General features: G+C 43.6%; 1 protein-coding gene across 1 annotated transcript; it reads left to right on the top strand.

Moving 5' to 3' along the window:
* Positions 1–18: 18 nt before the first annotated feature.
* LOC139462385 (adenosine deaminase AGSA-like) lies at positions 19–22,341 on the top strand. Its single transcript, XM_071244062.1, has 9 exons — positions 19–398; positions 9,554–9,700; positions 11,943–12,009; positions 13,436–13,646; positions 14,618–14,745; positions 15,635–15,840; positions 16,493–16,650; positions 18,340–18,542; positions 19,347–22,341. The coding sequence occupies exons 1-9, from the start codon at positions 74–76 to the stop codon at positions 19,441–19,443; spliced, it is 1,542 nt and encodes a 513-aa protein (XP_071100163.1). The 5' UTR covers positions 19–73; the 3' UTR covers positions 19,444–22,341.
* Positions 22,342–23,946: the final 1,605 nt, after the last annotated feature.

Raw genomic sequence — 23,946 nt, 5'->3', positions numbered from 1 at the left:
CTGGCTTTATTATTAGAAACAAGACATGTATACAGAGCTGACGAGCTAGCCAAAGCACCTACGAATCAAAGCTATGTGGCGTGTTGACCGTACACTTGGTGCAGTTTGTTTACAAATTCTGTGTTTATTAATTCACTGCGAGTGCCTTAGCCCGGCTGAATATAACAGACAGAGACAAAGCCTGATACAAGCGGAACAGTCGAGGCGATTCGGGTCTTCATATGTATTGAATGTTGGCGAGAAGAAACTTAGCAGGATCTTGATAGAAGCAAAGCAGAGAGAATTCAACACTTCGAGGGTTAATGGTACCATTTTCCCACCTTCAGTCAGCTTCTTCAAGACAAAGCCAATCATCGAGAAGAGCCAAGTGTTTCAGATTATACGACGAATGCCCAAAGGTAGATTTGCATACTGTCATTTATTCTTAGAGCTGATCGATGTACGTCACATGTCCTGGGTTGTTTCGGTGGGAGTATTTGCCGATGTCAGCTCGATTCTCGACTTGTCGTTTTCTGTTTTCGTTCGACAGGTTTATTTTATGCTGGTAATTCGTTCCTGTTATTTCAGCATCAACATGAGAATTATATGCTGACACAATTTGATCTAGCCGGGTCATTTACACGAATAAATCAATTTCTGTTGTTATATCACCTTGAAAGTATGTTAACACCATGGGTATTAAGTATCAATAGGTATAATGATATAACAGGTTAGAGGTTTGCAACAATCTATATGTTAAGTCTCTCGTGTACTCATGCATGTCCTTAATATATAATAGCGTGACATGTATGCGAAATTATCTATATATCTCATTTAAACATTGTACATTTAATTTGGAAAAGAAGGTACGTTCCTTACGTTTGCCTATAGGGCGCATAGACTATGCCCCGGTCTTTTATAACAAATCTAGGCCGCGAAAATAAGATTGGATTACATTTGAGTAATGATACCTCGTGGATGGGTTAAAGTCCTGGCTATTTATCCATATTAATTCTTCTGTTATATGATATGGGTCAACCGCCTTTGGATGACAATGCTGTGCTGTGACAGTGGATGTGTCATGTAGCGTGAGAGTGTCGTGAAACTGGATGATATACACACAGGGGGTGAATCAGTGGCATATACTAAATATACTACCCAGCGTTTGATAGAGATACGTTTACTCTGTCCGTGGTACACAGAACCGATTCTCATAATATGTCAAGTGTATATTAAAATAGAATGACATCTGCTTATCCCTGGGCGGTCGGGTAGCCTAGTGGTTAAAGTTTTGGCTCGTCACGACGAAGACCCTGGTTCGATTCCCGACATGGGTGCAATTTGTGAAGCCCAATTCAGGTGTCCCCCGCCGTGATATTGATGGAATATTGCTAAAAGTGGCGTAAAACCATACTCACTCACTCACTCTAATTATCTCTATCCAAAGTTTATTAGTACATAACCCACAGAAACTATTGGAATTCTATACAGACGTTTATTTAAATGATTGCAATAATTTAGTAAGCGGATGTGTCAATTTCTTTCCCCCCACCTACCTCAACCCCAATCCATTGTAATCGATCAACTAGAAATCCCACCCCACAACCAACATCTCGTGTTGGACTCCGTGAGGTCAGGGTTAGAATTGGTCTTCAGCAAACCCGCGAACCGATGTTTGTCCAAAGAGGCGATCGGGATCGGGTGGTTTTCGTAGATCGATGCTCACGATATCAATCACAGGACTGTTTGCTCCAGTTTCTATTATTTACTATTTGATATTCATGTGTGTTAGTGTGTGTGTGTTAGTTAGTGTGTGTGTGTGTGTGTGTGTGTGAGGGAGGGTGGTCGATTTTTTTATAGCTTTGTTAATTCTTGAAAAATATTCGCTTCAGACTGCTGAATAAAAAGAATTTGCCTGCCACAAAAGTTACATTGTTGCAAGGTATTTCTTTATATAATATCCATACGAAATCCCATCCCAATATCGCTAAACGTTGCATCCAAAGAGACCTCGCCACGCTTTTATGAACAATAAAAGCCATACTAATATATTCGATACAGTTATATACCCATGAACAGTGAATTCAGTACGCATGCACGACATGCCGTGATTCAAATCTCCTAACACTATCCCGTGAGGTCAGATGATCAGGTCACCTGCAAGAAATAGGCCATCTCCCCACTCAGATTACGCGTCGAAGTCGAATCAACGGGGTCATTCACTTCGTTAAGATCACCTTGTGCAGTCACATTTGCTATTTCAAATATTTACCCAGGTCTATAACACTTTCTACAGTATACAGTGGCTGGCTGAATAATCACTCCGTGAACTGATGTCTCTGATACAGATCCCGGAAAAAAAAATATTCGAAGACTACCAAACAAGCGTTTAAGTCTGCAATACTTTTGCAAGTCTAGATTACTCTAGTTTCTGAAAATAAGGTTATCCCCTGGTCAGCTTTCTAACATATTTTAAGCAACAAAATTTAAAATGTTTTCATTTCAGAGACTAAATGTTTGTCTAACGGTGGAGTAATTATTAATAAGAATAAAAAATATCTGATAGCGAGCGGCGACGCGGGGCAATGTCTATGTGTGACAATTGTTATAGATCTACGCTTGTTCAAAGAATTCTTTGTGGTCTGTCGGATGTCTTCCTTGTTACCATGATAACTATATACAGGGCACTGCTTTGGGGTACTTGGTTTGTTTGTCTTTGTCCCGATTTCACATCCTGTATGGTTAATCTTTCTTCCTGGTGACACGAGGCTTCTGTGAATATGATTTAGGCCAAAAAAGGAAATGTTTCTCGGTCGACGCTCGACACTTGAAGTCCTGAGTGTGTCTTATCTTTCAAATTTCCCAAGTTTCTTATGATATTGTCGATATATTTTAATAATAAATATATTTTTTAGACATAAGTATGATACGTGTTTACACAACTATGCATCTTTTCTAAATTAAGCTAAAAACTAATACAAACTATAATGAATCTCTAAAGCTGTTAGGGGCGGTCGGGTAGCCTTGTGGTTAAAGCGTTCGCTCGTCACGCCGAAGACCCGGGTTCGATTCCCGACATGGGTACAATGTGTAAAGCCCATTTCTGGTGTCCCCCGCCATGATATTGCTGGAATATTGCTAAAAGCGGCGTAAAACTAAACTCACTCACTCACGATAAAGCTGTCAACTCGTAGAAATGTAACTGAGTGTATATATAGCTACCATGAATCACTAAGGTACAGCCCGAGGCAAAAACACCTCGGTCACAACAGAACAAAGGCATGCTAGTTGGTGGTGTCGACCTGTAAAGATCCGGAATAGAATAGGTCTCCAGCAACCCATGCTTGGCGACCATCGGTATCGGGTGGTCAGTCTTGCTGACTTGGTTGATACATTTCATAGAATCCCAATTGCGTAGATATAAGTTGCTCATGATTGCTAATTCTCTATGACATCCTGTTGATCTGCAGTATTATGAAGACAGCATCCGTAGTCTAGTGAATGGAGCGTCTGTCCAGAAAGCGGAAAACCGATAGTTCGGTACCAAAATATGTTAAAAGATGGTACTTGTTGTTACCCTGTTCGATGTTCGTGATGTCAATCACTGGATTGGCTGGCCCAACCTCGATTATTTACAGACCGCCGTTATATAGCTGGAATTTAGTGCGACGTTAAACAACAAACAAACTAAACATTTATGGTCGTTGTGCAATTGTTGAAATGAACAAAATCTAATTCTCATTATATGAACACATCTCATTATGATATCGCAAATGTTTCCTCTTTCCTTCGATGTGATAATCATAGTCACAGCTGCAATTCTCTTTATTGTTGTTGCTAAAACTAATAGGCTTGTGATTCGAAATTGACCCACCCTTGATTGCCCAGTGTTCCCATCCCATATCATTATGTTATACAAGATGAAGATGCCGCGACATTGACAAGTGCCCATCTCGTACGTTCGCCTCCGTGGTCTAGTGGTAGAGCGTCCACCCGAAGAGCTGAAGGTCCGCGGTTCGATCCCCGGCCGTGACATTGACAAGTGCCCATCTCGTACGTTCCTGACCGCCTCCGTTGTCTAGTGGTAGAGCGTCCACCCGAAGAGCTGAAGGTCCGCGGTTCGATCCCCGGCCGTGACATTGACAAGTGCCCATCTCGTACGTTCCTGACCGCCTCCGTGGTCTAGTGGTAGAGCGTCCACCCGAAGAGCTGAAGGTCCGCGGTTCGATCCCCGGCCGTGACATTGACAAGTGCCCATCTCGTACGTTCCTGACCGCCTCCGTGGTCTAGTGTTAGAGCGTCCACCCGAAAAGCTGAAGGTCCGCGGTTCGATCCCCGGCCGTGACATTGACAAGTGCCCATCTCGTACGTTCCTGACCGCCTCCGTGGTCTAGTGGTAGAGCGTCCACCCGAAAAGCTGAAGGTCCGCTGTTCGATCCCCGGCCGTGACATTGACAAGTGCCCATCTCGTACGTTCCTGACCGCCTCCGTGGTCTAGTGGTAGAGCGTCCACCCGAAAAGCTGAAGGTCTGCGGTTCGATCCCCGGCCGCGTCATACCAAAAAACGTTAAAAATGTTACTTAATTGTTGTTACCACTAAAACAAGGACTGGTCGGCTCGGAGTGGGCCATCACCTTTTAAATCGGTATCACTCCGGATAAGTAAAGCAGCCACATGCACACGTGCGTGCACGGCGCTATGTAAGTGCAATAATCTTGGACGCGACATAAACCCCATTTCACCTCACCTTTTATTTCCTACCATGAGTTCCGTGTATCAGTTTCAGTATCATGACGTGCAGAAAGATTATTTCAGATTATTTGCTTGTTTGTTTGTTGTTTAACCCTCATGGTGCCTGGATGTCAGTCAGTATGGCAAGCCGTTTCCACATTTATTACGGAATTACAGATATCTTCAATTGTTTTAAAGATATCTTGAAATGAATTGAGGATATCTCGAAAAGAATTGCTGATATCTTAAATTCGATTATTGATATCAAAATGTCATGTTTTGTTATGATGTCATTAATTCAATTCCTGATATCTTGAAACTAAATACAGATATCAATAATTAAGTATTGATATCTTCAATTGTTGTCATCATTAATAATGTTACATTAATAATGTTACTTAAATTAGATAACTGATATCAATAATTGATATAAAGATATCATCAAAAGTATTAATGATATCTTTAATGGGATGTTTGATATCAGTAACGGTCAGAATTAATGACATCTTGAATTGAATTAAAGATATCTCTAATTGAATTAAAGATATCTGTAATGCATTTGTGGATATGTATAACTTATTTCAAGATATCTTGAATTGAATTTAAGATATCTTGAATTTATTTCTAATATATTTATGTACTGTACGATGGTAATTGTTTAATGATATCTTAAATACATTTAGAGATATCACAAACTAATTTGTTGACAGCACCGTAACATTTTAAGATATCAGTAATTGTATTATGGATGTCAGAAATGAATTTAAGACATATTTAATTTTTTGTGGATATCTTAAAAACATTATTGATATCTTTAAATAAAATACCGATATCTTTAAAACAATTGAAGATATCTGTAATTCTGTAATAAATGTGAAAACGGCTTGCCATAAGTCAGCTTGCATACCGCGCAGTGTGATGACGTCGCTGTTTCAAAAGAGGAATACATTTTATCAAAAGTGTTACAAATTCTTTATTTCTTCAAACAGTGTAACCAAACTGTATAACATGCTACTCGAGTTGATTGTCTTTCCATCAGTATCTAAAGTCACCACATCCAAAAGATCTATGCACTGCCTAGCCATCGATAAAAGTACTGGTATTATGTTTCCTACTTTTCTACATTAATCGTAATATGGAAGCACCCGAATCTGGCAAGCAAAGTCAAGTAAGCGCCCGGCCGCGTCATACCAAAAGACGTTAAAAGATGGTACTTGTTACCCTGTCTGGCGCTCGGCATTAAGGGACTAAAACAAGGACTGGTCGGCTCGGGGTCAGTATACTGTGTCTGAGTGGGGTATTCATGTTAAACTGCTGCATGGTATCTCAGTCGGCTAGCACTATAAATCGGCATAAGTCCGGACTAGTACAGGCAGCCACACACACACACACACACACACACACACTCACATTAAGGGGTTAAAACAAGGACAGTATACTGTGTCTGAGTGGGATATTCATCTTAAACTGCGGCATGGTATCTCAGTGAGCCGGCACTACAAATCGGCATCAGTCCGGTCTAGGACAAGCAGCCACACAAACACACACACGTGCATACACGTCGCTATATAAGTGCAATAATCTTGGACGCGACGTTAAACCCCATTTCACCTCACCTCACATAGTGGACTTTTGGCACTTACAGAGGTCTTAATGTCACGACAGAAGAGATACTAGCTTTCACTGTTTGTAATAACCCCGTTGTCCCAACGGCATTGTCTCTGCCCTCAGTCAGCCTGGTGAAAAGGTTACGGTACAGGTGACCGGAAAGTCGGGGTTCGATCCCCTGGTCGCGTTATTCCAAAATACGTTATTATACGTCACACACACACACACACACACACACACACACACACACACACACACACACACACACACACACGTGCAGCCACGTCGCTATAGGTGCAGTAATCTCAAACGCAACGTTAAAAACTCATTTAACCTCACCACAGTTCAAAAGACTATGTTGCATTTTTTTTAGCCTTGAATTATGCTCGATGTTTAGTCAGTGATTGATGAGTATGGTTTTACGCCGCTTTTAGCATTATTCCAGCAATATCACGGCGGGGGACCCCAGAAATGGGCTTCACACATTGTACCCATGTCGGGAATCGAACCCGGGTCTTCGGCGTGACGAGCGAACGCTTTAACCACTAGGCTACCACTAGTATTGAGGAAGACGGTTAAAAATGCTAACGGTTATTTATTTCCTTGAACATGTTTCCTCGGGGAATATGAAAATTTTAATCATTTCCTCAATTATTGTCACACAGAAGCGAGATAATCAACCTTGAAAAATAATAAAGCTGAAAGTATTGTCGAGTGTCAGCAACTCGTTAGATCCGGGTTAGACTTGATCTTCAGAAACCCATCTTTGCCTCCTCCCGTTAAGATCCGAGTTAGAATTGGTCTTCAGCATTTGTTTGTTTGTTTTTTGTTTGCTGCACTCAGCCAAGGTATCTTAAAAACAATCGATCTGCGCTATTGGAATACGGTGACATGCATCAACCAAGCCAGCGAGCCTCACCACCCGATCCCGTTAGTCGCCTCTAACGGCAAGCGTGGGTTGCTGAAGATCTATTCTAACTAACCCGGATTTTCACGGGTGGGTATTCAGCAACCAATGCCACCTTGCCTGACGTCAGAGGCGATTAACGGCATCAGGTGATCATTGGTGACCGGTTGAGGCTGGGATATTGCTGCGGCGTTAATAGACGAGGAAACAAAGAAAGAAAAACAAAAACAATCAAGCCAGTATTCATCAAATTACTCTCTCTATATATTGAATGATATAAGAATTCAACAATGGTATACCCATATGACCAGTTACAGTAAAGACAAACCCGTTCCACCTGTTCGGGTTTCCATGGCAACGTCACACTATACCATATGTCCATGCCTACGTGTATAGCACTGACGATAACGAGCCCGCAAGGTGATTCACATTTACAGCTGGCGTGAACAGCTGTTCAGGGCTATTGATAACTCCATAATTAGTTTCCACACTCGACTACACAGTATTACGTCATGCTGTATCATTGGTTATTGCGCTGTTCACAACATAATATATTTATACCTGTTCATCAATATACAGTAAACTACGGTTATAACGAACACGCTTATAACGAACTGACGGATATAACGAACTACTTTTTTGGTCCCGATAATTTGCTGTATTAAGCTGTATATATGCTTATAACGAACTACGGTTATAACGAACAAAATTAGTAGTCCCTTTGAGTTCGTTATAACCGTACTTTACTGTTTATAAATTTTTACTCAAAAGATGTTAAAGAACAACCGGTTCTTTCATATTACGACATCAAATCTTTGACTTCTTTTGAGTAGTGACCGCCTCCGTGGTCTAGTGGTAAAGCGTCCGCCCGGAGAGAGGAAGGTCCGGGGTTCGATCCCCGTCCGCGTCATACCAAAATATATGGGACTTGTTGTTACCCTGCCTGGCGCTCGGTATTACGGATAGGAGTCAGTATATTGTGTCTAAGTGGGGTATTCATGTTAAAACTGCGGTACTATATCTCAGTTTGCCAGCACTATAAAATCTGCATTAGTACGGACTGGTACAAGCAGCCACACACACGTGCATGCACGTCACTATGTAAGTGCAACAATCTTGGACGCGACGTTATTCCCCATTTCACCTCACCTCTTTTGAGTCGAATACTTACGTTTAGATCGCTTACAGCTTTGGAGATATTTATCATGTACTTATGTTTATTTCACAAGAATATGACATGTTAAAAATTAATATAGAAATGGAAAATTTATAAATACTAAAAAAATGTGAAAAGGACACGTTTTGACGCGCAGAGGCTACTAGTAGTGTTATGAAGAAATTCCTCCAAAATCACAGTTATATATAAACTAGGGTTAATGCAAACATGGTATTTTCTTTTCATGATTGATTTCATGTGCTAATTTTAAAAGCTTTTGTTTCTGTTGGTGTATGCTATAACGGTACGGATACTATTTTGTAAGTAATGCTTTGCTATGAGTGATTGAAGTATGTTTTACGGTACATATTCGGCTCTTATACGCCCAGTATGGATAGCAAGGCTAATTTATTGTTGATATGTGTACAGATTGATTAACGGGATCTGGTGGTCAGATTCGATGACCCGGTTAATGCATGTACTCGTGTCCTAATTGCGTAGATCGATGCTCATGACGTCGATCATTGGATTGTCTGGTCAAGATGCTATTTTTTACAGACAGCCGCCATACAGCTAAAATAATATGAGTGCGGCGTTAAACAAAAAACAAACGGACCCCATGTAATATGCTGTGACGAAACGCCTAGTCTCTGTAGTCACGAACTGTAGCAACCCGTGAAGATCCGGGGTAGAATAGGTCCTCCCATTCTTGCCGTAAAAGGCGACTGTGCTTGTCGTGAGAGGCGACTAACAATCTCATTAAAATCAGTCTTAGCTCCGCTACCTCTAATCAAATTTGTTTAGCTGTAGAGAGAACTAAGATCTGATTTTAATGAGATTGAGGCGACTAGCGGGATCGGGTGGTCAGGCTTGCTGACTTGGTTGATGCATGTCATCGTATCCCAATTCGGTGCTCATAATGTCAATCACTGGATTGTCTGGTCCAAACTCGATTATTAACAGACCGCCGTCAAAAAGCTGGAATATTGCTGAGTGCGGCGTTAAACAACAAACAAACAAACAAACACGAACTGTAGCCTATATAAACAGTGTGTCTGTTCTGGAAGTATGCCTACTGCAACTGCTACACTGAGCGAATTATGAACTGTGATTAAAACGAAAGATATTCATGAAAAATATCCCCGTCATATGTTTGTTTTTTCCTCCGCCAGGTGGCGCTCTGCACACTCACGATTCGTCCATCACAAGTCTAGACTGGCTGATCAAGAATGTCACCTATCGACCTGATTGCTACATGTGCTTCGACAAGAACAAACAACTGCAGATGCACTTCTACAGTAAACCGCCACAGAGTAAAGGTGCGTGGGAATTATTCCTGGGGTCATTCCGGTTATGAATAGATCCCCGAATAACTATTCTTATCCTTTTGGGGCGACATTATGTTTCGGGTGGTGAGGCACATGGTTGATTGTGTGTCGTACCCTCATTGCTTGGGCCATTGCTCTTTATATCAATTAATTAGTGTGTCTCGTCCAGCTATGGGGCCCCGTTCCACAAAGCGATCTTAGCGCTAAGATGATCATAACTCCCATGCTTAAACATAGGTCTACGATTGCCGTACAGCCGCCGTCCAAATCCTAGTCGGTTATATCGCAAGCATGACGTACTGGTGTCAGTCTCGTTATCCTGGGCTGAATGCAGGGTCCGATTGTTGGGGGTCGAATAATTGCGACCGGATGATAGGGACCGTATGTTGGAGGTCGGGTGACGGGGGCCGAATTCCGGAGGTCGGATGATAGAGACCGGATGTTGGAGGTCGGGTGACGGGGGCCGAATTCCGGAGGTCGGATGATAGAGACCGGATGTTGGAGGTCGGGTGACGGGGGCCGAATTCCGGAGGTCGGATGATAGAGACCGGATGTTGGAGGTCGGGTGACGGGGGCCGAATACCGGAGGTCGGATGATAGAGACCGGATGTTGGAGGTCGGGTGACGGGGGCCGAATTCCGGAGGTCGGATGATAGAGACCGGATGTTGGAGGTCGGGTGACGGGGGCCGAATTCCGGAGGTCGGATGATAGAGACCGGATGTTGGAGGTCGGGTGACGGGGGCCGAATTCCGGAGGTCGGATGATAGAGACCGGATGTTGGAGGTCGGGTGACGGGGGCCGAATTCCGGAGGTCAGATGTTGTTGACCGGATGATAGAGACCGAATGCTAGAGGTCGGGTGACAGGTGCCGAATATTGGAGGTTGGATGTTGTTGACCGGATGATAGGGACCGGATGCTGGAGGTCGGGTGACGGGGGCCGAATACTGGAAGTAGGATGTTGTTGACCGGATGATAGGGACTGTATGTTGGAGGTCGGGTGACGGGGGCCGAATTCCGGAGGTCGGATGATAGAGACCGGATGTTGGAGGTCGGGTGACGGGGGCCGAATTCCGGAGGTCGGATGATAGAGACCGGATGTTGGAGGTCGGGTGACGGGGGCCGAATTCCGGAGGTCGGATGATAGAGACCGGATGTTGGAGGTCGGGTGACGGGGGCCGAATTCCGGAGGTCGGATGATAGAGACCGGATGTTGGAGGTCGGGTGACGGGGGCCGAATTCCGGAGGTCGGATGATAGAGACCGGATGTTGGAGGTCGGGTGACGGGGGCCGAATTCCGGAGGTCAGATGTTGTTGACCGGATGATAGAGACCGAATGCTAGAGGTCGGGTGACGGGTGCCGAATATTGGAGGTTGGATGTTGTTGACCGGATGATAGGGACCGGATGCTGGAGGTCGGGTGACGGGGGCCGAATACTGGAAGTAGGATGTTGTTGACCGGATGATAGGGACCGGATGCTGGAGGTCGGGTGACGGGGGCCGAATTCCGGAGGTCAGATGTTGTTGACCGGATGATAGAGACCGAATGCTAGAGGTCGGGTGACGGGTGCCGAATATTGGAGGTTGGATGTTGTTGACCGGATGATAGGGACCGGATGCTGGAGGTCGGGTGACGGGGGCCGAATACTGGAAGTAGGATGTTGTTGACCGGATGATAGGGACCGGATGCTGGAGGTCGGGTGACGGGGGCCGAATTCCGGAGGTCAGATGTTGTTGACCGGATGATAGAGACCGAATGCTAGAGGTCGGGTGACGGGTGCCGAATATTGGAGGTTGGATGTTGTTGACCGGATGATAGGGACCGGATGCTGGAGGTCGGGTGACGGGGGCCGAATACTGGAGGTCAGATGTTGTTGACCGGATGATAGTGACCGGATGCTGGAGGTCGGGTGACGGGTGCCGAATACTGGAGGTCGGATGTTGTTGACCGGACGATAGGTACCGGATGCTGGAGGTCGGGTGACGGGGGCCGAATACCGGAGGTCGGATGATAGAGACCGGATGTTGGAGGTCGGGTGAAGGGGGCCGAATACTGGAGGTCGGATGATAGGGACCGGATACTGGTGTTGGAACCCAGACATGGGTATTCCAGAGGTCTTCATCACAACACTTTTATAATGAGGTGTCCATGTCGTGACTCGTTGTAGATTTTGTTTCAGTCTTGATATCATGTCAAATATCATGTTGTAAAGATGACGTGTTATGGTCTTCAGATTGCAAATGGCAAACCGTCAAGACGCTGAGAGCTCAGTCAGGGAATGTCGGTCTCTTTGATTCCTAGTAAGTATATTTTTTATTCACCGATCACAATTGTTTTGACTTCAAGCACACGACAAAGTTACGGACAAAGACCTGTACAGTTGTCGTTTGTGCAAATGACTTCAGTTGTTTATGACAGTATTGCCATCGTTAGATTGTATTTGCTGCCTGAGTAATCCTGCTCCGAAACATAGTCACTACACTACGTCACTTACTTACATACTTATATTGGAGATTTAACGTGCGCTTTCCGACTGATGCGTATTTCGCACACGGAACTACGTCACTTACTTACTTACTTACTTACTTTGGAGATTTAACGTGCGCTTTCCGACTGATGCGTATTTCGCACACGCACACTACGTCACTCCATCACCCGTGAATATATACCTCCGCTTGGCACGCATTATGTAATCTCTATTTTTAACCAACGTATCAAGTCATGGCCTGGTTCCGTCGAGAGGGAAACCAGCGGTTGCTCTCTGACCAATGAGCGCTCAGATTACATAGTACTAACGGCAATGTGTTTCGTGCCACACGTGGGGTAGCCTAATGGTTAAAGCATTCGCTCGTCACGCCGAAGTCCGGGTTCGAATCCCGATATGGGTACAATGTGTGAAGCCCATTTCTGGTGTCCTCCGCCGTGATATTGGTGGAAAAAAGGCGTAAAACCATACTCGCTCACTCACTCGTGTGTAATACTGAAACTAAACTTATTTAGTAATTCGGCATTCTTGGTTATATTTCAGCTATATCATACATACTTGAATAGTTGTGTCCCTTCGGTGCTCCAGAAACCTATGATTGTGTGTTCGAATCCCGGTTCGCCCCGATTATGTTTCTTTCTTTGTCAGCACCGCACCCGTGCCTTTGCTTTATTTGGGCTTTTCTCCCACAATTAACTGGAATACTGTTAGAAGCAGCGTTAAAACCAACTCACTTACTCACTGTTTAGGAAGCATGGTGAGAAATTTTCAAAAGTTTGTCTTGAGCATTTGTCCGCTGGTTGGACAAATGTTACCAAGGTTTCTACAACAGACAACAGAGGCAGTGTACTGTAAATCTTGAAATTAACGCGAGCGTGAATTGAATGGGAAAATGTGGTCTTTGCTCGCATTAATTAATCTTCGTATTTAAGACTCCAAAATGACAATCAACAATAAGACTGCACATTGCACTCACTGCACACATTGGATAACGGTTATACCAAAGCATATAATAATGTCAGTCAAAGACTAGAAATTACACAATAGGCATCCCGTGAGTTGTCACTGCTGGGGTCAAGAGTTCTACCCACTCGTGTCATACTCGTGTCACTCACAGTCACTCACTCCTTAAATAGCTGAATTAATGTGGTGTATGTTTTTTTATCAGTTGATGTTTCCATATACCTATGTACATCTGTTAAATCATCACCATGCTGAAAAGAAACCCTCTTTATTAACAGTTTGCTATCGAATATCAGCATCATCGTGGACAACCCACAAGATGTATACGTTACCGTGAACGACGTGTGGAAGAAGTTTGGCAGTTACTTCACTGTGGTGAATGGTCTGTTTTTGTACGAGCCTGTCTTCAGGGACTACCTGGTGGAGGCGCTCGCGCAATTCAAGGCGGACAATGTGCAGTACCTTGAAATCAGGGCATTGCTGCCACAGGTATTTAGACTTTTGATAGATTTGGATTTGCATATCTTAGCCTACGGATCCTCTTGTTCTTAAAGTTCACAAATTTAAGAGGACATATGTTCTATTCCTCCGAAGACTCGTAAGACTTCCAAAAAAAATGAAAGTCGACAACTGCTAGTTTAGATCACATACTTTGTGTACCCCTCTGACAAGGGTAAATTGGCACCACTCCCATGGCCGAACGCTTTGAATAAACAATGCCATTTAGAAAGTGGTCAAATGTAACAAATAATATATTTGGGATGACACTTTCTTAGTAAGGTACAGATTCTCGTATTTTTGGGGGTTGAGTCCCGTCATGGATTTGAGACCACACTGTCAGAGTGAGGCACCTAATCGCCAGCACACAAAGTCAGCGGTCTAGCCCACTCAGCAAAGCGAGGCTTCCACAAAAAATAAAGTCCCACAACTGGCAGTGTGGGTTCGAATCCCGGACGGGATTCAACCCGAAAAAATACGAGAATGATCGACAATCTTTACTTTACTTAGAAAGTGTTATCACAAATATAACATTTGTTACAAAGGAGAGTATGTCTAACCCAAATACGATCCTTGGTTTGGTCTTCAGCAGGTCTCAAGAGTTAGGCACAAAATGTCCGAATGGGAATTGTTTTACCGCAGCCCAGGCAAAATCTATTTAGATACATGTATAAAACAATCTGATCTTGTATAATCTCCAGTTGAAGCACGCTTTATCCTTACTTGAACATATAAAAGTGAGAACGAATGACAGCATAGAGAGAAAGAAATGTAAACATTAGCTATACTTGTAGCGTAACATTGAGTTTTATTGTTAATGTCATTAAACAGTATGTCACGTGACTAACCACGGGTCCGGGTAGTTATGTTAGTACCCGGGTCCTACTCAGGACCCACCCGACCCGAGTACCCGAGTACCCGAGTTACCCGTCCCAGCCCTAATAGCGTACCTCTGGTTGCAGCTGTATGACCTCAACGGCAATAAAAGTGACCCGGAACACACGCTCCAAGTCTACCGTGACGTCATCAAGCGGTTTGAGAAGGAAAACCCAGACTTCATTGGGTGCAAGCTGATACAAAGCGCCGTCAGGTATCTCTACATTTAGTCATATGTAAATATGTAAGGGATGCATTGGCGACCTGGATTGTAGGGAACGGTGGTTGGGGAACGATCGTTGATTTTCTGTGTGCGTGCGTGCGTGCGTGCGTGCGTGCGTGCGTGCGTGCGTGCGTGCGTGCGTGCGTGGTGGTTTGGGTTTTTTAATTCTTGTTGGTGTCCAAGATGATACTTAGGGGTGGGGGTGGGGGGTAGCTCACCGGTAGCCCTGTAGATCGAATTCGCTAGTTCCTCAGCAGTCCAAAATCCTTTGATGGTGGTTTCGCCGTGTTTATGAACCTTGGCCTGTCAAATTCACATCCATTCTCGTGGGTTTCACCAAAGGGGTAAACGTCTTTGACATCTTAGCCCAGTGGTTAAAGCGTTCGCTCGTCACATAGAAGACCCGGGTTCGATTGCCGACATTGGTACAATGTGTGAAACCCATTTCTGGTGGTCCCCGCCATTAATATTGTTGGAATATTGCTAAAAGCGGCCTTAAATCATACTCACTCATTCACTCACTCACTCTTCGACCAACATTACTTTGGGCACACCATGATAGACCTACTCTACACAGCCGCCTCAAACCGAAACAGTGACAAACAAGGGTTCGTTTTCAATTTTACTTGTTGATAGTATGCGAGCATGGCTTCTTATGTTCTTATAGGGGCGGTCGGACCCGGTTCGACTCTCGACATGGGTTACAATGTGTGAAGCCCATTTCTTGCGTCCCCCGCCGTGATATTGCTGGAATATTGCTAAAAAAGCGGCGTAAAAACACATTCACTCACTTATGCTCTTATATGTACCCACAGCATAGAGAATGTGTTGTCCAGACCCGGTTTCGCAATGATATAATCTAGACTGACTTCATTTATAGGTTTTCACCACCGAAGGATCTAATGTCGTCATTAAATCAAGCAATCAGCTTCATCCGGAAGTACCCCGACATTTTGCGGGGGTTCGACCTTGTGGGCCAGGAGGGTCCGGGTCACACCCTGTATTACTACCTTGAGGACCTCCTCTACCCCTCCCAACAGTCGCCGCCTATCAACATACCGTACTTCTTTCACGCAGGAGAAACGGGTGAGAACTGAGGTTGTCCCAAATTTACATCGTATATGAGAACATTCTACTCCAGTCGTGCGCGTGCTATGATTTAAATAGTTGTTTGCACTAAAGATTTATGTGTGTGTATGTGTGTGTGTCGGGGGGTTGGAGGTAGGGGGTGGGGGTAGTTGGTGTTTGGTTTGGGGTGGGTGGGTAAATACCAGTCAGTCTCACCAGGTCCTCTGATACAATACCTGTCTGCCTGATGATCTGACAAACTATCCATAGGAGGTTGCGTCAGGTCACGTTTCTAATCAGTCTATCAGCGTGGAGGCTTCTAAATTCCCAGTACGAGCGAGCGAAGGATTCAGAGCCGCATGTATGATGAATGTATCCCAAAACAGATACGAAGGTTCTAATAGAAGCCACGTTATTACAGTGTGGTCGATATTTTATACACCCTGTCGTTTCTGAGCGCCATGTCATCAACACTCAAAATGGAGTCCCATCGATGGAAAACTTTTGTTCTGTGATGGTTTCCCTCTGTTAAGATCAAACTATCTGAATCGAGGTGGAAAAGTGTGTGTGTGTGTGTGTGTGTGTGTGTGTGTGTGTGTGTGTGTGTGTGTGTGTGTGGATCTGATTTTAAAGAACATATGTAAATAAATATCTACCATTTATGCACCAGACTGGGAGGGTAGCCAGGTGGATCTGAATCTCGTGGACGCTGTCCTGCTCAACGCGTCCCGCATCGGCCACGGCTTTGCTCTCTACAAACACCCGGAAGTGATGAAGATGATTAAAAAGAAAAATATAGCTATTGAGATCAACCCGATATCGAACCAGGTGAGTTCAAACTGAAGAAAATCCACCACATATATATGAATACATGTCATATAGTATAACAATTGCACAAATATGTTCGGTCTGTAAGTTATGTCAAAGATGTTTTCTTTGAAACTTAGGGATTTGTAACAGGAGTGAGTGGTCTAGTGGATAGAGCGTCTGCACGGACAGTAGGTCGGTGGTTCGATCCCCGGCCGGGATATACCAGATAACGTTAAAACATGGCGCTTTTTGTTAACCTGCCTGGCGCTCGGCATCAGAGTCAGTATACTGTGTGTGAGTCGGTATCCATGTTAAGCTGTGACATGGGATCTCTAGTGAGCAAGCATTATAAAAGTGCAATAATCTAGTGCGTTACGTAACTACCACCCCCACAGTCATCTGGGTGATTAAATATAGTAAAATCTCGTTAACTAAACTCCATTATCACGATATTCGGATAAAACAGCTTATCATATAATGGGAAGGTTTCTCGGCAGGATAAAGACAACGTATAAAAACGATATCCGTTGGGGTCATATGCGGAGACATCAAAGGTCGAGAAGGGACTACTTTCAGTGTTTACAAGCAAACATGACAAACATTCGGCGATGAGTCAGAGTTAACCATCTGGAATCTGACATCAGAAACTACTGAGCTAACTGCTCATTATCAAAAGAATAGTGTAATATATTGAAAATCAGTGTTTGCCTGTGACGAAATTGAGGCATTTTACAACTTTGGCAACTTATGGTTGAGAGGGGCGTTGGGGTAGCCCAGAAGTACGCTCGTCACAAAGAGTACTCGGTTCGAATCCCCATGTGGGTATATTGTGTGAAGCTTGTTTCTGGTGTTCCCGGTTGTGATTTTGCAGGAATATTGCTAAAAGCTGCTCACTGACTCACCCACTGACTCACCCACTGACTCACACACACGCTGTCTTACTCACTCACCAGCCCACCCAACAACTCCCTCACTAACCCACTCACTCACTCACACACCCACCCATTCACTCACTCACTCACTCACTTAGGTCCCATATCACTCACTCACTCACTCACTTAGGTCCTGTCTTACTCACTCACCAGCCCACCCAACAACTCCCTCCCTCACTCACCCACCCACTCACTCACTCACCCATTCATCCGCTCACTCACTCAGTTAGGTCCCATATCACTCACTCACTCACTCACTTAGGTCCTGTCTTACTCACTCACCAGCCCACCCAACAACTCCCTCCCTCACTCACCCACCCACTCACTCACTCACTCACCCGCTCACTCACTCACTTAGGTCCCATATCACTCACTCACTCACTTAGGTCCTGTCTTACTCACTCACCAGCCCACCCAACAACTCCCTCCCTCACTCACCCACCCACTCACTCACTCACCCATTCATCCGCTCACTCACTCACTCACTCATTTAGGTCCCATGTCACTCACTCACTCACTTAGGTCCTGTCTTACTCACTCACCAGCCCACCCAACAACTCCCTCCCTCACTCACCCACCCACTCACTCACTCACTCACTCACCCGCTCACTCACTCACTCACTCACTCACTTAGGTCCCATATCACTCACTCACGCACTTAGGTCCTGTCTTACTCACTCACCAGCCCACCCAACACTCACCCACCCACTCACTCACTCACACACACACACCCATTCACTCACTCACTCACTCACCCATGGTCACAATGTTTCAGGTACTAAAACTTGTGGATGATTTGCGCAATCATGGAGCTGTAAGTCTGTTCGCCGACAACTTCCCGCTCGTAGTGAGCAGTGACGATCCCGCCGCTTGGGGCGCTCTTCCTCTGTCACATGACTTCTACATGGCGTACATGGCGTTGGTTGGGGAAGACGATGGACTGGAGGTTCTCAAACAGCTCGCTATGAACTCTATACAGTAAGTAACCACCCGTAGGTCCGTAGCATACAATAGTCAGTGATCAGTAAGTGGAACGTCAAGTAAGATATTTGGAGTAACCTCCCTTTTCGTGACGGATGGGCGATAATGGTTTTAACGATTTTCGTGCCTTCTGTATATATATATATATATATATATATATATATATATATATATATATATATATATTGTGCAAATGAACCGACGCTGTTATACATTTTACGTCACAATGCAAGCCACACCTGCGATGGTTCCATGTGGGCACCATTTATAACTAAGACATTCCGGCGCTTCAAATGCGCAGTACCTGACACTGTCGTCACATTGGAGGATGGTCATTGCAGGAAATTCAACATTTTTGTAACAGACTATTTGTTTGTTTGTTGTTTAACGCCCTATTTGGCAATATTCCAGCTATATGACGACGGTCTGTAAATAATCGAATATGGACCAGATAATCCAGTGATGTGCTGTCTGTTTACTAAACATTCTGCTCTATCCGATTCTTTCAAATTGAGGTGGTCAAGGCGTAGGTGCAGTGGAAGTTGTAGACAGGTGCTCTGATTGTACTTTCAAAAGAAAATATATTCCTTGTGGAAGTTATTTTATTTAGTTTGAAGTCAGAGACCCCTTACTGATTTCTGGGGGTTATGTAATCTGTGTAATAACTAATGTATTCTCCTAACGCCACACAGGTCGAATGTTTCACACCATGACACGGTAAAGATGTCAACGTCATGATGATGATGATGATGTTGTTTAGCTTGGGACGGTGGTAGTACATGAGACAATGTCTTGTTTCAGGTATAGTGCAATGACCAAAGACGAGAAGCTGGCCGCCGTTGCCAAATGGGAAAGCAAGTGGAACCATTTCATCGCGGAGATGGTTGAAATCTTATAAAGACTGGACACAGTCTCTTCCAAATCCCACCCCATGCCTCCCCAATCAATATTAGCGGTTTTCTTTATAAGGATATGCGTTGAGGGTGAAAACAGTCATAATCAATCCCACCACCCGAACACTGTAATACTATTTTAGTCAGAACTCGACCCACCCACTCTACCCACCCCCTGTACCAGCTCTCTCCCCACTCCACATGTAATCCCCTTCCAGCCCTCCACACCCCAAGTCCTCCACGTCTTGTCAAGTCATCCATCACCCCACCACCGTTGGTGGCTACCTAAGACTATTCTGTGAGTGAGTATGGTTTTACGCCGCTGTAAGCAATATAGGGGACTCCAGAACGGGTTTGATTTCGTATTTAGCAATATATACATACATTACAGTTTGCAATTTATATAGTTTTATACACAGGTTTACAGATTTTAGTACATGTTCACTGACTGACATTTAACCGTCACCAAATATTTCTTCCCTTTTCACGATAAGAATATATTTTTGATCGTAAAAATGTATGCGCTCATGCTATGTAGATATGGATGCTGTAGATTGTTCATATGGGACCGGTGATGCATGTAGCTAGACACTATGCTAGAGGAAACGTGTACTGATTCTTAACTCTAACTACTACTACTACTACTACTACTACTACTACTACTACTACTACGACTACTACTACTACTACAAGACACTATGCTAGAGGAAACGTGTGCTGATGAGGTGAGGTGAAATGGGGTTTAACGTCGCGTCCAAGATTATTGCACTTATTGCAGCGACGTGCATGTACATGTGTGTGTTTGTGTGGCTGCTTGTACTGGTCCGGACTGATGCCGATTTATAGTGCTAGCACACTGAGATACTATGCCGCAGTTTAACATGAATACCCCACTCAGACACAGTATACTGACTCCGAGCCGACCAGTCCTTGTTTTAGCCCCTTAATGCCGAGCGCCAGACAGGGTAACAACATCTTTTAACGTCTTTTGGTATGACTCGGCTGGGGATCGAACCCCGGACCTTCCGCTCTGTAACTGTAACTGTAACTGTAACTACTACTACAGTAAACTACGGTTATAACGAACTCAAAGGGACCACTAATTTTAATTCGTTATAACCGTAGTTCGTTATAAGCAAATGTACGGAATATATACAGCAAATAGACAGGACCAAACAAATAGTTCGTTATATCCGTCAGTTCGTTATAAGCGTGTTCGTTATAACCGTAGTTTACTGTACTACTACTACTACAACTACTACTACTACTACTTCTGCTGTTACTACTAAGTAATACTACTACTACTACTACTGCTACTACTAGACACCATGCCAGAGTACACTTGTACTGATTCTAAACAGTAAAATGGTTCAGATTTAGCACACGTTGCATAGTTCTTTGTTTATTTTAAATTGTTTGTTTAAATCAAAACTTTGACATATTTTGCCAAGAAGTTGTATTCAACGTATCTAGCAATATTCAAATGTGACCCATTGCTTCCCAAAATGTCTGTATAAAATGCTGACTGATCGTTTACTGCCATTCGCCTCTAGTCCGACTCATTGGAGGGCACATGTATTTGAATAACTATTTTCATCGCTTGTCACCCGATTCAGAACAGTTAAACATGCATAAATGAATGCTTGGGTTTTGTTTATAAAAAGAAATCCGTTAGAATATATACAACTGTTTTAATGTGAATTCAAATTGCATGTGTGCTAAAACATTCATGTGTACTGGTTCAATCAGACTTCTATATTGAGTGTAATAGAAGATCTCACGACAGTTCGTAACTTACAAGTTGACTCGATCCAGAGTTCCTTTGTCAAAACGAGGCTCTTAACTCCCAAACGGGGCTTACATTATCATGCAGTGACTCCAAGGTCACTGGGGTGGCGTGCACATAATATGATTCCAAAATGAAAACTGTAACACTGGTCTCGTGTTAAGAAATCAATGGAATTCTTTTATGACGTGAATAGGTCACGTGTTTCTTTTTTCTTGTAGCATGTGAGTTTACTGCGTGATGGCTTCCTTTAAATAGTTTACTCAATATTAAAGTTAATGTATTGGATCAATGAAGCACTGACCCGCTTATTTATTTATTTCGTATTCTATTTAATGTTGTGGTAAGTGTGTGCTCAAAATGTATGAATTGAATCCCTCACCTTGAACAGTGCAACCTTGTTAATCCGGACGACGTTTCTAAACGTAATCGCCCGAAAAGTGGCTGTCCAGATAAAAGAGGCTGTCCAGATAAAAGAGGTCTGGTTTAATTGGATACTCCCAAGGGAGCTTGGAATGCATTACGAATGCTTCTGTTGACAGAGTTGAAACTATGGGATGCATTTTTAGGATAATTCTATGTGGAGTTAGCACTGTGTAAGTAGACACCGTCACACGTGTTTGTATATTAAGCCACAACCGCATAGTGCAATGAACGGACACATTTTGATTGGACGACAGTTCCGTTGTGCTGCATCTCTGATTGGTATATCATGGCGCACGGTGGTGATGCCTAGGGATATCACCATCGTTGTTCATAAAATATTTATGTTTTTTTGTTGTTATTAATGTTATTTGTTTTTAATCTTATTGTTATTGGCGTCCTGTGTGCTGTTTGTAATTTATTACATTATTGAGCGTGTCTGCCTTTCAACAGTATCGTTATTAACTTTCTAAATTTCTTGCATATTTCATACTGTCAGCATTACTTGTCGTAACTCATCAGTACACCCGTTCAAACGCAGTGTTAGGGACCGACCATTTGATTGTCTGCCACATAAAAATATATTGTTGCAAGTTTTGTTTTTTTGGTAAATGTTTTTTCTCGTACTTTTGATTTAAAACAAATCTGGTTTGCTGAGTTAGCTGAAAAATATCTAGTTTCCATTTAAATCCGCCCAACCGAAAATATCAAATGGTCGGCCCCTATTAATAAAATATAGATGAAAGGAACTATTCAGAAAGGCTGAGATCACTGCCTTGTATATACATGGTAGTGGGCATATGTGGTGCGGCAACTGCAGATTGACCGCTGCAACCTGTCATTGTTTTTATACCTTCTTTTCAAACCAGCTGTGTTATATACTTGGTCATTAATATTTACATGTAGAATGTGTCCCAATTATTACGATTGTTTGAAAAGCGACACATGACAAGAATATTATTTTTCACTGGTGAATGAAGAGGTCATATTGTGTTTCATAATCTATTTGTTTCTTGCCAACTTATGGTCACTTTAATCCGGTTGTCTTTCATGATTTCTAAATGATGCTAATGTGATCATGAATTAAATGAATTTGTATGAATGGTCCTTGTCCTTGTCCTTCTTCACTTACTGGCCGGGAAGCGTACCTCTCTACCGGACACCTTTTCTGGAAAGTACCCATAGTTGCCATCGAGAGTGAGGTTGGTTTTACGCCGCTTCGAACATTATTTCGGTTACACGGTGCGTCAAGAAAGGTCAAATATAGTTTGCAGCTTAATCTGAAAAGTTTACAAAACCGAACACCGATAACATGTTGTTTGTTTGTTGTTTAACGCCGCACTCAGCAATATTCCAGCCATATGACGTTGGTCTGTAAAATAATCGAGTCTGGACCAGACAATCCAGTGATCGACATCATGAGCATCGATCCACGCAGTTGGGATCGACGACATGTATCAACCATGTCAGCGAACCTGACCACCTGATCCCGTTAGTCGCCTTTTACGACAAGCATAGTCGCCTTTTACGGCAAGCATTGGTTGCTGAAGACCTATTCTACCCCGGAATCCCGATAACATGTAACGACCCACCTACGATGCATGACATTCTACTGCCCCTTAGAAAACCTTAAACATCTCCGCTAAAGCGGTGTAGGTCTTAGACGTTTCCAAGAAGCTGAAAACAATACTCGGCCCTTCTCAAACTTATCGTAATTGATGTCAACCGCCACTGATACCTATGCTTGTGAGAGGCGACTAAAGGGATCGGGTGGTCAGGCTCGCTGACTTGGTTGATGTATGTCATCGTATCCCAGTTGCGTAGATCGAGTGTCATGGTGTCATTCACTGAATTCACTCGATCATTAACCGCCGTCATAAAGCTGGAATATATGCTTGTGAGAGGCGACTAACGGGATCGGGTGGTCAGGCTCGCTGACTTGGTTGATGTATGTCATCGTATCCCAGTTGCGTAGATCGAGTGTCATGGTTTCATTCACTGAATTCACTCGATCATTAACCGCCGTCATAAAGCTGGAATATATGCTTGTGAGAGGCGACAAAAGGGATCGGGTGGTCAGGCTCGCTGATTTGGTCGATGTATGTCTCATATAACTGGAATATTGCTGAGTGTGGCGTTAAACAACAAACAAACAAAACATCCAGTGTACTTGAACGGAATTTGAGACCATAGCGAAACGTCCGTAAAATCGGATCTCGGACCAGCCAGATTAAGCCTCCGAAGCTCTGAAACTCGGAAAAAGGTTATCACTTGCGACAAATAACGGTCAACGCCGATT

The sequence above is a fragment of the Haliotis cracherodii genome, unplaced genomic scaffold (genome assembly GCF_022045235.1).
Source record: "Haliotis cracherodii isolate W230 unplaced genomic scaffold, xgHalCrac1.p SCAF_15, whole genome shotgun sequence".
Lineage (NCBI taxonomy): Eukaryota > Metazoa > Mollusca > Gastropoda > Lepetellida > Haliotidae > Haliotis > Haliotis cracherodii.
The sequence above is the reverse complement of the archived record's forward strand: the minus strand, read 5'-3'. Positions and strand labels throughout refer to the sequence as shown.